Source organism: Pleurodeles waltl, chromosome 3_2 (genome assembly GCF_031143425.1).
Source record: "Pleurodeles waltl isolate 20211129_DDA chromosome 3_2, aPleWal1.hap1.20221129, whole genome shotgun sequence".
NCBI lineage: Eukaryota > Metazoa > Chordata > Amphibia > Caudata > Salamandridae > Pleurodeles > Pleurodeles waltl.
In genome coordinates this window covers 184,964,546-184,979,552 of record NC_090441.1, presented here as the reverse complement: position 1 = coordinate 184,979,552, position 15,007 = coordinate 184,964,546, and the positions used below count along the sequence as shown (strand labels likewise).

At 43.5% G+C, this 15,007-nt stretch overlaps 1 protein-coding gene across 2 annotated transcripts in view; it reads left to right on the top strand.

Annotated features, from left to right (window-relative positions):
* Positions 1-15,007, top strand: part of CFAP65 (cilia and flagella associated protein 65) — a 433,505-nt gene that overhangs the window by 247,765 nt on the left and 170,733 nt on the right. For both annotated transcript variants that reach the window (XM_069227128.1, XM_069227129.1), the window contains exon 18: positions 1,413-1,638. In XM_069227128.1, the coding sequence (XP_069083229.1) occupies positions 1,413-1,638 (226 nt within the window). The remainder of the gene's footprint in view (positions 1-1,412; positions 1,639-15,007) is intronic.

The window sequence follows — 15,007 nt, the reverse complement described above, 5'->3', positions numbered from 1 at the left end:
GGCGTTTTCCAGCACCACTGACTGACTGCATCACGACTGCCGACGTGGGACATCACTTGCATCACTTCTGGAACTCCTCTTCTGCTCACGGTCCTGCATCCACAGAAGGATAGGTAGTGGCTCCTGCCACAGCCGAACACTCCAATTCGAACTAGACTTGGTCCCCTTCTTTTACAGGTCCTCTTCTGTCAGAATCCATCTTTGGTTTCTCCTAGTTTTGTCTGAGTCTTGCACAGTCCTTTTCCAAAGCTCTCCTGTGGGATTGGGGAAAAAACAAGTACTTTCCTTCTCTCTCCTGGTTGGTGGGGGCCCCTGGTACGTACCTTTTGAGGTTCCTAGTTGCTCCAGCTCCCCTCTAGTGATTCCACTTCCTTGGGTGGGGGACTGTCTTGCACATTACAATTTCTTAGTATATGGTTTGGCCTCCCCTACGGCCTTCATCACTTACTATTGTTTTTACTATTTGCTATTACTTCCTATGCTAATCACTGAATTCTAATGTGTTCATATTAGTGTGTTTACTCACCTCCTAGTGGAGAATTGCCCATACCAATTTTAGTATTTGTGTTACTATAATAAAGTACCTTTATTTTCGTAACACTGAGAGTTTTCTTTCTTATGTGTAAGTATTGTGACTATAGTGGTATTGCATGAGCTTTGTGCGTCCCCCAGATAAGCCTTGGCTGCTCATCCACAGCTACCTCTAGAGAGCCTGGCTTCTAGACACTGCTTACACTTCACTAATGGTGGATACCTGGACCTGGAATAAGGTGATAACACCGTAAGTGCTCACCACACACCAGACCAGCTCCCTACACTGGATATAAGACGCAGCCAATATTTTTTTATGGGTGATGATGTGTGCGTTTGTGGAATCAGGTGATTGTGATGAAACCTGCTTCTTTACATTATGGCAGTATGTTTTGTGTAGGTGAAGTTGAACATGTTGCTGATGTTGTTTTTTGCTTTGATGATTGCTCCAGCTGTGGTTGCCCTGTCTGGTCATTTTATATCAGACACATTGTTCATTCTTTCAGAACTATGTCTAAAAGTGCCCCTTAAGTTTGTGATTGGGTGGTTCTCCATATTTAGCTCCCATCAGATTTGACTTTTTGTGTGCTGGGTGTAAAGGGGAGCTATTTGTATGTATGTATAAGTATGTCTTGACTTATAAATGTGTGTCATATTGAGCGTTTTGTTAAGCAGTAATTATGATTTGTTGCTTTTGAGGCTAAACAGTTTAGCATCCATCCTTTCTTTTATGGTGATGGACAGATAGCTGTTTAGCATGTTTGTGTTTAGTGCTTGGTGTTATACATGGTTCTGTAATACTTCAAAAGGATTTACAGAAGAGTGAGCAGATCAGCTGCTGATGTCTTCTGTTTAATGTTGTCTTAATCTCTCTCTACCAGCCATGGATCCTGCCAGGACCATCAGCAAGAAGGAGATGCTGTGCAAGGCTGTTGCCCAGGGGATCTACCCATCATTTTGCATCACTGATGCGTTACCAGAATGCAGCATTGGCTGTATCACCAGAATGCAGCTCTGGAGGCTGTTTTCCCTGGAAACTCTGAATGCTTACCTGGAGAGGGACCCTACTCAACCAGAGCTCACATATAGGGTGCCCGCACGGCATAGGTGAGACTTATCTTTTGAAAGGTCCAAGAGGAGGGATGAGGACAATGTATATGGATAGTGTCCTATTACTCTCACCAATCACAGTCTCAAAGCAAAGCATATAATAATCTCTGAATCTCTATAACACTTCTGGTGATTGGACCTCCTGCCCAACTACTTTTCTGTTTGTTCCTAAACCTGCATGGATGATGTTGTCTGCTGCTTTATTAATTTGTCAATATGTTGTATTGACAAACTCTTATAGTTGCATTACAAGGGTGTAGGGGGACATGTAGTGGGCCCAAGCATGTTTTTGTACAGCATTAGTATGTGTGAAAAGGATGCAGAGCTGGCCCTCCAGTCTGTTATTTGGTTTGATATGGTGGAGTACATTTCCACTTCAGTTTCCGAGATTGTCTTTTTATGGGTTAAACCGAAGCAAGAGAAACCTTGATTAACCTAAGCCATGCCCACTCCCGTTCACCCACAGACTCACTACCACATGTCGATGTCTGCCCATTTTTGTTACACTGGGGGAGTGGGAGGGTCATAGGTGTTTTTAGAGTGTTCTTGGGGCCTTATAATTTAGGAGTGAAGGGGTGGGGTAAAGGAATGTGTATTGTGTGTCTCTGTTGGGCATAGGGACTGGGTTTTGACATGGACAGAGAAGGCATCTAATTTGGCCTATTGTCATTCTCAGGGTGAGTAATAAAGTCATGAAGAATCACATTCTAGTGTGAAGCTAGAGGGTATTTCCACAGGCTGCACCTTTCCTCCCTCCAAAGGGTTGTATTCTCTTCTTGCGCCCATTTGGTTACCTCCATTCTCCATTGTGAAAGAGATCAAGGCAGTGATTGCCGATTGCCACCTCATCGCACTGCCCTCTTTGCTAGCAGGAGGGTGAGGTCCATGAAGTGGGTCATCGCTTTTTATTTTTGTGGCGTGGACACAACCTGGAAGACATTGTTGTGATGTGCCCAGTCTTTCTCTCCCCATCACTCAAACTATGTCAGACAGTGCTGTGTCACAGTAGTTCCCTAGTGCTCGGCATCTCTAGAACATGTGAGTCGCATCTGCTGGACCTATTTCACAGTGGAGGGTACTCATCCGGAGTCAGAGGAGTACAGCCGATGTAAGGGTTAAGGGGGTCAGGTAGGCCCTGAGCAGGATACTGAACTGGATATATTGAAAGGAGTTGTGAGGTATTTTATTGAGATATTCCAGGGCTTAAGCCGTTCTGCGTCATGTAATGCTTGTCCCAGTGAGCCTTCCCAGGTATTGCGCAGCTTGGGTAATGCTGTCAATGGGTCCCTCTCAAAGGCCTGTTACAATCATGTTATTAGTAGCCTGCCATGTCCCATCGAGTGCAGGGCATGCAATAGTGGGTCTTGGGCTGGCTCGGGTCCCTGGGTCCCCCAGTGTCATTGTAGCATTGCCCTAAGCATAAGTCAAGGAGTCTCCAAGAGGAGGTCATGGAGATCAAGGAGGTTCCATAAGGACATCAGTGCCCCATTATTAAAGAAGTTGCCAAGAGTATAAATGCTGAATGCCCCCCCACCGCCCATTAGAATGCTGGCAGTGCGAACCTAGACTCCCACTGGGAATCCCCTCAGCGGGACGAGCGGGGAGTATGGTCAGACGGTCATAGCCTCGGGGAACCCCAGTCTCAGGCATTCTTGTGCCATCTGCAAAAGGAGAGCCATCAATGGCTCCATAGTTAATAGAAAGAGCAGAGGGGAAAGGGAGCATCTGTGTCTGGTATCTTTGTAGTGTAGTGGTCCATCCAGACCGTGGCAGTGGGGTTAGTATAAAATAGACAAATCCATCCAAGCAGTTGGGGTGCCAAATCCAAGTCCACAAAAAGCCCCAGAACATGTGATACTAATTTAGGGATTCAAAAGCCTGCTTCAGGTTTAGGGAGATGCAGGCAACATTGGACCAGTCTCATGTCGCCAGTCTGCTGCTTTATTTTTAAATTTTCTGACCATAAATTAGGCCCTGCTGTTCTTCTTACTTCTTGTGCCTTTAATGTATGCCCTGCTTCTTAGACTGTATGCTTGTAAGATGTGACTGGCTCTAGGCTTACACTGCATATTTGTACGATGTCTCTGATTCTGCCCTTTAACTTTGTTCTCCCAAGATGTTTTTGCAATTCATGCTGGTGCTGCTTAAACATTATGGGGCCTATTCACAAACTGCAGTTTGTAGTACATTTTGTAGTTCTAAAAGATATACTAAAAAATACTATTCACAAACCTATGTGCAAGTTTATCACTCTGCCTCTCCTATACGTAGATGTGCGGCGATCTCTGCCCTAACTGCAGAGTCTTCTCACATGTATACATACGTGTGGGAGGGACACAGGGGAGTGGCTAGAAAATGGGAAATACCTAATAATAAAAGGGTGGGGATTAGGTAGTAATAACCAGGAGTTTAGGAAGGACCATGGAGGGGTTTATGGAGAGGCGTTAACCCACCCTCAAAATATTAAGCCCATGGCTATTCACAACATGTACTTCTCTCCTTGCTATAGCCGAACAGGGACTAAAAACAGTAGTAAAGTACTCCAGTTGGAGTAAGTCTAGCACCACATGTGGCCAACCTTGGTAATGCAAACCTGTCCCATTGGAAAATAATAAAGTTAGGGACGTAAAATAAAACCCCATTGAAATGAATGTTAAATTATTTACAATAGTAATATTAATAATAGTAATGCTGGAAATATTTCCAGTTTGTCAAAAAATTGTATGACAAGCATAGACACAGAGAAAGTACGAAGGTGTGAACTGCTGGAAGCTCAATAAGTGGCATGTACGCAAATTGTCACTTGTGAACTAAAGGCTTTACAGAGTTTTACCATAAATGGTGAAGTAGATTTGTACTGCACAACCATGCCTTGTCTTTAAACGTTTTCTTTGGCTGCCTGGGCATGATGGCTGTCTGCTCAGCTTCCAGATGAAGGTATTTCACCATTAATATTTGAAGAATTCAAAGCGTGGCAACTGCTGTTACAACTATGAACTGCACTTAAGGATATTGTCTTCATGCACTGTAGTAGTGACAAATTGTAATAAATATGAGCCATTTTGATAGAAAAGACTGTCCATACCTTAATCAACTGGTGCCTTGCTGGGGGCCAGAACCTGAAAGATATGAATGCCAAAGATGCTTTCATCCGTGCAACCAGACTAGTCCAGCTAATGGCATTCCCAGAAGTCCCAAACTGGACTCAGGGAGGAGGGAGAATTTGAAGGGAAACAATTCGTTAGCTGCTGGTTTAGGAAAACTTCAAAGGCTCCAAACCTGAAAATAATTCTTTAAACCTTGCTTATGTGAGTTTCCCTGGATTTTTGTCTATTAAAAATGTTTGCTTTAAAAAAAACAAAAAAATAACACAGCACAACATCTTAAATGCAACACAGCTGCTGCAGTTCATTGATTATGTGATGTGCTGTTGTGTTGTATTATGATACTGTGTTTTGTGTTCAATAATGTTGTTAAATTACAGTGGTCTTGGAATAGTGAATACTTGTGCTTTTACTGTGTTGGTGTAGCTCTGTTGTTTTGTATTTTGATATGGTATTCTGTTGTATTATCTTGTGTTGTATTTTTTGTATTGTGTCGTTGTGCTGTCATCTTGGGTAGTGATTTTGTGTTTTTCTACCTTGGTCTTTTATTGTTTTGTATGGTGGTTTGTTGCATTTTGTTATTTTGTTTTGTATGTTCTGTTGTGTTGTTTCTGTGTCTGCTTTATTGTGGTATTCAGGTGTGATGTGTTGTGTTGTACTCTGGTTCTTCTTTCATTGTGTTATGTTGTATTGTATTTTTTATTACGGCTGTTTTGTGCTATTTCCTTTTATGTTTCTCTTTGTTGGTATTGTATTGTATACTGTATTCACTTGCATATTATCTGTGATTTTTCTTTTTAATAATGTTCTTACGTTCCACTCTTGAGTGCGCTTTCACCTCGGTTGTGGGGCTGGTCAGTGCTTTGCAAAGACAAATATATGTTTCTCTGATACTAACACCTCATGCCTGCAGGATTTGTGCCGTGCTCTGCTGCTTGCACCGTATGCCTGTAAGATGTGCCTTTTCTGTTGCTTCAGTCATGTGCCTTTAAGGTATATACAGTTGAATCTCGCTCCTCATGTCTGTAAAATGTCCTGCCTGCTGCTTAAACCTTCATATCTGTAGGACAGGCTCTGCTCTACTGCTTACACTTCATATCTGTAGGACAGGCCCTGCTCTACTGCTTACACTTCATATCTGTAGGACAGGCCCTGCTCTACTGCTTACACTTCATATCTGTAGGACAGGCCCTGCTCTACTGCTTACACTTCATATCTGTAGGACAGGCCCTGCTCTACTGCTTACACTTCATATCTGTAGGACAGGCCCTGCTCTACTGCTTACACTTCATATCTGTAGGACAGGCCCTGCTCTACTGCTTACACTTCATATCTGTAGGACAGGCCCTGCTCTACTGCTTACACTTCATATCTGTAAGACGTGTCCTGCTCTACTGCTTACACTTCATATCTGTATGATGTGTCCTGCTCTACTGCTTACACTTCACATCTGTAAGACGTGCCCTGCTCTACTGCTTACACTTCATATCTGTAAGACGTGTCCTGCTCTACTGCTTACACTTCATATCTGTAAGACGTGTCCTGCTCTACTGCTTACACTTCATATCTGTAAGACGTGTCCTGCTCTACTGCTTACACTTCATATCTGTAAGACGTGTCCTGCTCTACTGCTTACACTTCATATCTGTAAGACGTGTCCTGCTCTACTGCTTACACTTCATATCTGTAAGACGTGTCCTGCTTTACTGCTTACACTTCACATCTGTAAGACGTGTCCTGCTCTACTGCTTACACTTCACATCTGTAAGACGTGTCCTGCTCTACTGCTTACACTTCATATCTGTAAGACGTGTCCTGCTCTACTGCTTACACTTCACATCTGTAAGACGTGACCTGCTCTACTGCTTACACTTCATATCTGTAGGACGTGTCCTGCTCTACTGCTTACACTTCACATCTGTAAGACGTGTCCTGCTCTACTGCTTACACTTCACATCTGTAAGACGTGTCCTGCTCTACTGCTTACACTTCACATCTGTAAGACGTGTCCTGCTCTACTGCTTACACTTCACATCTGTAAGACGTGTCCTGCTCTACTGCTTACACTTCACATCTGTAAGACGTGTCCTGCTCTACTGCTTACTCTTCACATCTGTAAGACGTGTCCTGCTCTACTGCTTACACTTCATATCTGTAAGACGTGTCCTGCTCTACTGCTTACACTTCATATCTGTAAGACGTGTCCTGCTCTACTGCTTACACTTCACATCTGTAAGACGTGTCAAGCTCTACTGCTTACACTTCATATCTGTAAGACATGTCCTGCTATACTGCTTACACTTCATATCTGTAAGACGTGTCCTGCTCTACTGCTTACACTACATATCTGTAAGATGTGTCAAGCTTTACTGCTTACACTTCACATCTGTAAGACGTGACCTGCTCTACTGCTTACACTTCACATCTGTAAGACGTGACCTGCTCTACTGCTTACACTTCATATCTGTAAGACGTGTCCTGCTCTACTGCTTACACTTCATATCTGTAAGACGTGTCCTGCTCTACTGCTTACACTTCATATCTGTAGGACGTGTCCTGCTCTACTGCTTACACTTCATATCTGTAGGACAGGCCCTGCTCTACTGCTTACACTTCATATCTGTAAGACGTGTCCTGCTCTACTGCTTACACTTCATATCTGTAAGACGTGTCCTGCTCTACTGCTTACACTTCACATCTGTAAGACGTGTCCTGCTCTACTGCTTACACTTCATATCTGTAAGACGTGTCCTGCTCTACTGCTTACACTTCATATCTGTAGGACAGGCCCTGCTCTACTGCTTACACTTCATATCTGTAAGACGTGTCCTGCTCTACTGCTTACACTTCATATCTGTAAGACGTGTCCTGCTCTACTGCTTACACTTCATATCTGTAAGACGTGTCCTGCTCTACTGCTTACACTTCATATCTGTAAGACGTGACCTGCTCTACTGCTTACACTTCACATCTGTAAGACGTGTCCTGCTTTACTGCTTACACTTCACATCTGTAAGACGTGACCTGCTCTACTGCTTACACTTCACATCTGTAAGACGTGACCTGCTCTACTGCTTACACTTCATATCTGTAAGACGTGTCCTGCTCTACTGCTTACACTTCACATCTGTAAGACGTGACCTGCTCTACTGCTTACACTTCATATCTGTAAGACGTGTCCTGCTCTACTGCTTACACTTCATATCTGTAAGATGTGTCAAGCTCTACTGCTTACACTTCATATCTGTAAGACGTGTCAAGCTCTACTGCTTACACTTCATATCTGTAAGACGTGTCCTGCTCTACTGCTTACACTTCACATCTGTAAGACGTGTCAAGCTCTACTGCTTACACTTCATATCTGTAAGACGTGTCCTGCTTTACTGCTTACACTTCACATCTGTAAGACGTGTCCTGCTCTACTGCTTACACTTCATATCTGTAAGACGTGTCCTGCTCTACTGCTTACACTACATATCTGTAAGATGTGTCAAGCTTTACTGCTTACACTTCACATCTGTAAGACGTGACCTGCTTTACTGCTTACACTTCATATCTGTAAGACGTGTCCTGCTCTACTGCTTACTCTTCATATCTGTAAGACGTGTCCTGCTCTACTGCTTACTCTTCATATCTGTAAGACGTGACCTGCTCTACTGCTTACACTTCATATCTGTAAGACGTGTCCTGCTCTACTGCTTACACTTCATATCTGTAAGACGTGTCCTGCTCTACTGCTTACACTTCATATCTGTAAGACGTGTCCTGCTCTACTGCTTACACTTCATATCTGTAAGACGTGTCCTGCTCTACTGCTTACACTTCATATCTGTAAGACGTGTCCTGCTCTACTGCTTACACTTCATATCTGTAAGACGTGTCCTGCTGTACTGCTTACACTTCATATCTGTAAGACGTGACCTGCTCTACTGCTTACACTTCACATCTGTAAGACGTGTCCTGCTTTACTGCTTACACTTCACATCTGTAAGACGTGACCTGCTCTACTGCTTACACTTCACATCTGTAAGACGTGACCTGCTCTACTGCTTACACTTCATATCTGTAAGACGTGTCCTGCTCTACTGCTTACACTTCACATCTGTAAGACGTGACCTGCTCTACTGCTTACACTTCATATCTGTAAGACGTGTCCTGCTCTACTGCTTACACTTCATATCTGTAAGATGTGTCAAGCTCTACTGCTTACACTTCATATCTGTAAGACGTGTCCTGCTTTACTGCTTACACTTCACATCTGTAAGACGTGTCCTGCTCTACTGCTTACACTTCAGATCTGTAAGACGTGTCCTGCTCTACTGCTTACACTACATATCTGTAAGATGTGTCAAGCTTTACTGCTTACACTTCATATCTGTAAGACGTGTCCTGCTCTACTGCTTACACTTCATATCTGTAAGACGTGTCCTGCTCTACTGCTTACACTTCATATCTGTAAGATGTGTCAAGCTCTACTGCTTACACTTCATATCTGTAAGACGTGTCCTGCTTTACTGCTTACACTTCATATCTGTAAGACGTGTCCTGCTTTACTGCTTACACTTCACATCTGTAAGACGTGACCTGCTCTACTGCTTACACTTCACATCTGTAAGACGTGTCCTGCTCTACTGCTTACACTTCATATCTGTAAGACGTGTCCTGCTTTACTGCTTACACTTCACATCTGTAAGACGTGTCCTGCTCTACTGCTTACACTTCATATCTGTAAGACGTGTCCTGCTCTACTGCTTACACTTCACATCTGTAAGACGTGTCCTGCTCTACTGCTTACACTTCATATCTGTAAGACGTGTCCTGCTCTACTGCTTACACTTCATATCTGTAGGACAGGCCCTGCTCTACTGCTTACACTTCATATCTGTAAGACGTGTCCTGCTTTACTGCTTACACTTCACATCTGTAAGACGTGACCTGCTCTACTGCTTACACTTCACATCTGTAAGACGTGTCCTGCTCTACTGCTTACACTTCATATCTGTAAGACGTGTCCTGCTTTACTGCTTACACTTCACATCTGTAAGACGTGTCCTGCTCTACTGCTTACACTTCATATCTGTAAGACGTGTCCTGCTCTACTGCTTACACTTCACATCTGTAAGACGTGTCCTGCTCTACTGCTTACACTTCACATCTGTAAGACGTGTCCTGCTCTACTGCTTACACTTCATATCTGTAGGACAGGCCCTGCTCTACTGCTTACACTTCATATCTGTAAGACGTGTCCTGCTCTACTGCTTACACTTCATATCTGTAAGACGTGTCCTGCTCTACTGCTTACACTTCATATCTGTAAGACGTGTCCTGCTCTACTGCTTACACTTCATATCTGTAAGACGTGTCCTGCTCTACTGCTTACACTTCATATCTGTAAGACGTGTCCTGCTCTACTGCTTACACTTCATATCTGTAAGACGTGACCTGCTCTACTGCTTACACTTCACATCTGTAAGACGTGTCCTGCTTTACTGCTTACACTTCACATCTGTAAGACGTGACCTGCTCTACTGCTTACACTTCACATCTGTAAGACGTGACCTGCTCTACTGCTTACACTTCATATCTGTAAGACGTGTCCTGCTCTACTGCTTACACTTCACATCTGTAAGACGTGACCTGCTCTACTGCTTACACTTCATATCTGTAAGACGTGTCCTGCTCTACTGCTTACACTTCATATCTGTAAGATGTGTCAAGCTCTACTGCTTACACTTCATATCTGTAAGACGTGTCAAGCTCTACTGCTTACACTTCATATCTGTAAGACGTGTCCTGCTCTACTGCTTACACTTCACATCTGTAAGACGTGTGAAGCTCTACTGCTTACACTTCATATCTGTAAGACGTGTCCTGCTTTACTGCTTACACTTCATATCTGTAAGACGTGTCCTGCTCTACTGCTTACTCTTCATATCTGTAAGACGTGTCCTGCTCTACTGCTTACTCTTCATATCTGTAAGACGTGACCTGCTCTACTGCTTACACTTCATATCTGTAAGACGTGTCCTGCTCTACTGCTTACACTTCATATCTGTAAGACGTGTCCTGCTCTACTGCTTACACTTCATATCTGTAAGACGTGTCCTGCTCTACTGCTTACACTTCATATCTGTAAGACGTGTCCTGCTCTACTGCTTACACTTCATATCTGTAAGACGTGTCCTGCTCTACTGCTTACACTTCATATCTGTAAGACGTGACCTGCTCTACTGCTTACACTTCACATCTGTAAGACGTGTCCTGCTTTACTGCTTACACTTCACATCTGTAAGACGTGACCTGCTCTACTGCTTACACTTCACATCTGTAAGACGTGACCTGCTCTACTGCTTACACTTCATATCTGTAAGACGTGTCCTGCTCTACTGCTTACACTTCACATCTGTAAGACGTGACCTGCTCTACTGCTTACACTTCATATCTGTAAGACGTGTCCTGCTCTACTGCTTACACTTCATATCTGTAAGATGTGTCAAGCTCTACTGCTTACACTTCATATCTGTAAGACGTGTCCTGCTTTACTGCTTACACTTCACATCTGTAAGACGTGTCCTGCTCTACTGCTTACACTTCAGATCTGTAAGACGTGTCCTGCTCTACTGCTTACACTTCATATCTGTAAGACGTGTCCTGCTCTACTGCTTACACTTCATATCTGTAAGACGTGTCCTGCTCTACTGCTTACACTTCATATCTGTAAGACGTGTCCTGCTCTACTGCTTACACTTCATATCTGTAAGACGTGTCCTGCTCTACTGCTTACACTTCATATCTGTAAGACGTGTCCTGCTCTACTGCTTACACTTCATATCTGTAAGACGTGACCTGCTCTACTGCTTACACTTCACATCTGTAAGACGTGTCCTGCTTTACTGCTTACACTTCACATCTGTAAGACGTGACCTGCTCTACTGCTTACACTTCACATCTGTAAGACGTGACCTGCTCTACTGCTTACACTTCATATCTGTAAGACGTGTCCTGCTCTACTGCTTACACTTCACATCTGTAAGACGTGACCTGCTCTACTGCTTACACTTCATATCTGTAAGACGTGTCCTGCTCTACTGCTTACACTTCATATCTGTAAGATGTGTCAAGCTCTACTGCTTACACTTCATATCTGTAAGACGTGTCAAGCTCTACTGCTTACACTTCATATCTGTAAGACGTGTCCTGCTCTACTGCTTACACTTCACATCTGTAAGACGTGTCAAGCTCTACTGCTTACACTTCATATCTGTAAGACGTGTCCTGCTTTACTGCTTACACTTCATATCTGTAAGACGTGTCCTGCTCTACTGCTTACTCTTCATATCTGTAAGACGTGTCCTGCTCTACTGCTTACTCTTCATATCTGTAAGACGTGACCTGCTCTACTGCTTACACTTCATATCTGTAAGACGTGTCCTGCTCTACTGCTTACACTTCATATCTGTAAGACGTGTCCTGCTCTACTGCTTACACTTCATATCTGTAAGACGTGTCCTGCTCTACTGCTTACACTTCATATCTGTAAGACGTGTCCTGCTCTACTGCTTACACTTCATATCTGTAAGACGTGTCCTGCTCTACTGCTTACACTTCATATCTGTAAGACGTGACCTGCTCTACTGCTTACACTTCACATCTGTAAGACGTGTCCTGCTTTACTGCTTACACTTCACATCTGTAAGACGTGACCTGCTCTACTGCTTACACTTCACATCTGTAAGACGTGACCTGCTCTACTGCTTACACTTCATATCTGTAAGACGTGTCCTGCTCTACTGCTTACACTTCACATCTGTAAGACGTGACCTGCTCTACTGCTTACACTTCATATCTGTAAGACGTGTCCTGCTCTACTGCTTACACTTCATATCTGTAAGATGTGTCAAGCTCTACTGCTTACACTTCATATCTGTAAGACGTGTCCTGCTTTACTGCTTACACTTCACATCTGTAAGACGTGTCCTGCTCTACTGCTTACACTTCAGATCTGTAAGACGTGTCCTGCTCTACTGCTTACACTACATATCTGTAAGATGTGTCAAGCTTTACTGCTTACACTTCACATCTGTAAGACGTGACCTGCTTTACTGCTTACACTTCATATCTGTAAGACGTGTCCTGCTCTACTGCTTACACTTCATATCTGTAAGACGTGTCCTGCTCTACTGCTTACACTTCATATCTGTAAGACGTGTCCTGCTCTACTGCTTACACTTCATATCTGTAAGACGTGTCCTGCTCTACTGCTTACACTTCATATCTGTAAGATGTGTCAAGCTCTACTGCTTACACTTCATATCTGTAAGACGTGTCCTGCTTTACTGCTTACACTTCATATCTGTAAGACTTGTCCTGCTTTACTGCTTACACTTCACATCTGTAAGACGTGACCTGCTCTACTGCTTACACTTCACATCTGTAAGACGTGTCCTGCTCTACTGCTTACACTTCATATCTGTAAGACGTGTCCTGCTTTACTGCTTACACTTCACATCTGTAAGACGTGACCTGCTCTACTGCTTACACTTCACATCTGTAAGACGTGACCTGCTCTACTGCTTACACTTCACATCTGTAAGACGTGTCCTGCTCTACTGCTTACCCTTCATATCTGTAAGACGTTTCCTGCTCTACTGCTTACACTTCACATCTGTAAGACGTGTCCTGCTCTACTGCTTACACTTCATATCTGTAAGACGTGTCCTGCTCTACTGCTTACACTTCATATCTGTAAGACGTGTCCTGCTCTACTGCTTACACTTCACATCTGTAAGACGTGTCCTGCTCTACTGCTTACACTTCATATCTGTAAGACGTGTCCTGCTCTACTGCTTACACTTCATATCTGTAGGACAGGCCCTGCTCTACTGCTTACACTTCATATCTGTAAGACGTGTCCTGCTCTACTGCTTACACTTCATATCTGTAAGACGTGTCCTGCTCTACTGCTTACACTTCATATCTGTAAGACGTGTCCTGCTCTACTGCTTACACTTCATATCTGTAAGACGTGTCCTGCTCTACTGCTTACACTTCATATCTGTAAGACGTGACCTGCTCTACTGCTTACACTTCACATCTGTAAGACGTGTCCTGCTTTACTGCTTACACTTCACATCTGTAAGACGTGACCTGCTCTACTGCTTACACTTCACATCTGTAAGACGTGACCTGCTCTACTGCTTACACTTCATATCTGTAAGACGTGTCCTGCTCTACTGCTTACACTTCACATCTGTAAGACGTGACCTGCTCTACTGCTTACACTTCATATCTGTAAGACGTGTCCTGCTCTACTGCTTACACTTCATATCTGTAAGATGTGTCAAGCTCTACTGCTTACACTTCATATCTGTAAGACGTGTCAAGCTCTACTGCTTACACTTCATATCTGTAAGACGTGTCCTGCTCTACTGCTTACACTTCACATCTGTAAGACGTGTCAAGCTCTACTGCTTACACTTCATATCTGTAAGACGTGTCCTGCTTTACTGCTTACACTTCACATCTGTAAGACGTGTCCTGCTCTACTGCTTACACTTCATATCTGTAAGACGTGTCCTGCTCTACTGCTTACACTACATATCTGTAAGATGTGTCAAGCTTTACTGCTTACACTTCACATCTGTAAGACGTGACCTGTTTTACTGCTTACACTTCACATCTGTAAGACGTGTCCTGCTCTACTGCTTACTCTTCATATCTGTAAGACGTGTCCTGCTCTACTGCTTATTCTTCATATCTGTAAGACGTGACCTGCTCTACTGCTTACACTTCATATCTGTAAGACGTGTCCTGCTCTACTGCTTACACTTCATATCTGTAAGACGTGACCTGCTCTACTGCTTACACTTCACATCTGTAAGACGTGACCTGCTCTACTGCTTACACTTCATATCTGTAAGACGTGTCCTGCTCTACTGCTTACACTTCACATCTGTAAGACGTGACCTGCTCTACTGCTTACACTTCATATCTGTAAGACGTGTCCTGCTCTACTGCTTACACTTCATATCTGTAAGACGTGTCAAGCTCTACTGCTTACACTTCATATCTGTAAGACGTGTCCTGCTTTACTGCTTACACTTCACATCTGTAAGACGTGTCCTGCTCTACTGCTTACACTTCAGATCTGTAAGACGTGTCCTGCTCTACTGCTTACACTTCATATCTGTAAGACGTGTCCTGCTCTACTGCTTACACTTCACATCTGTAAGACGTGTCCTGCTCTACTGCTTACACTTCAT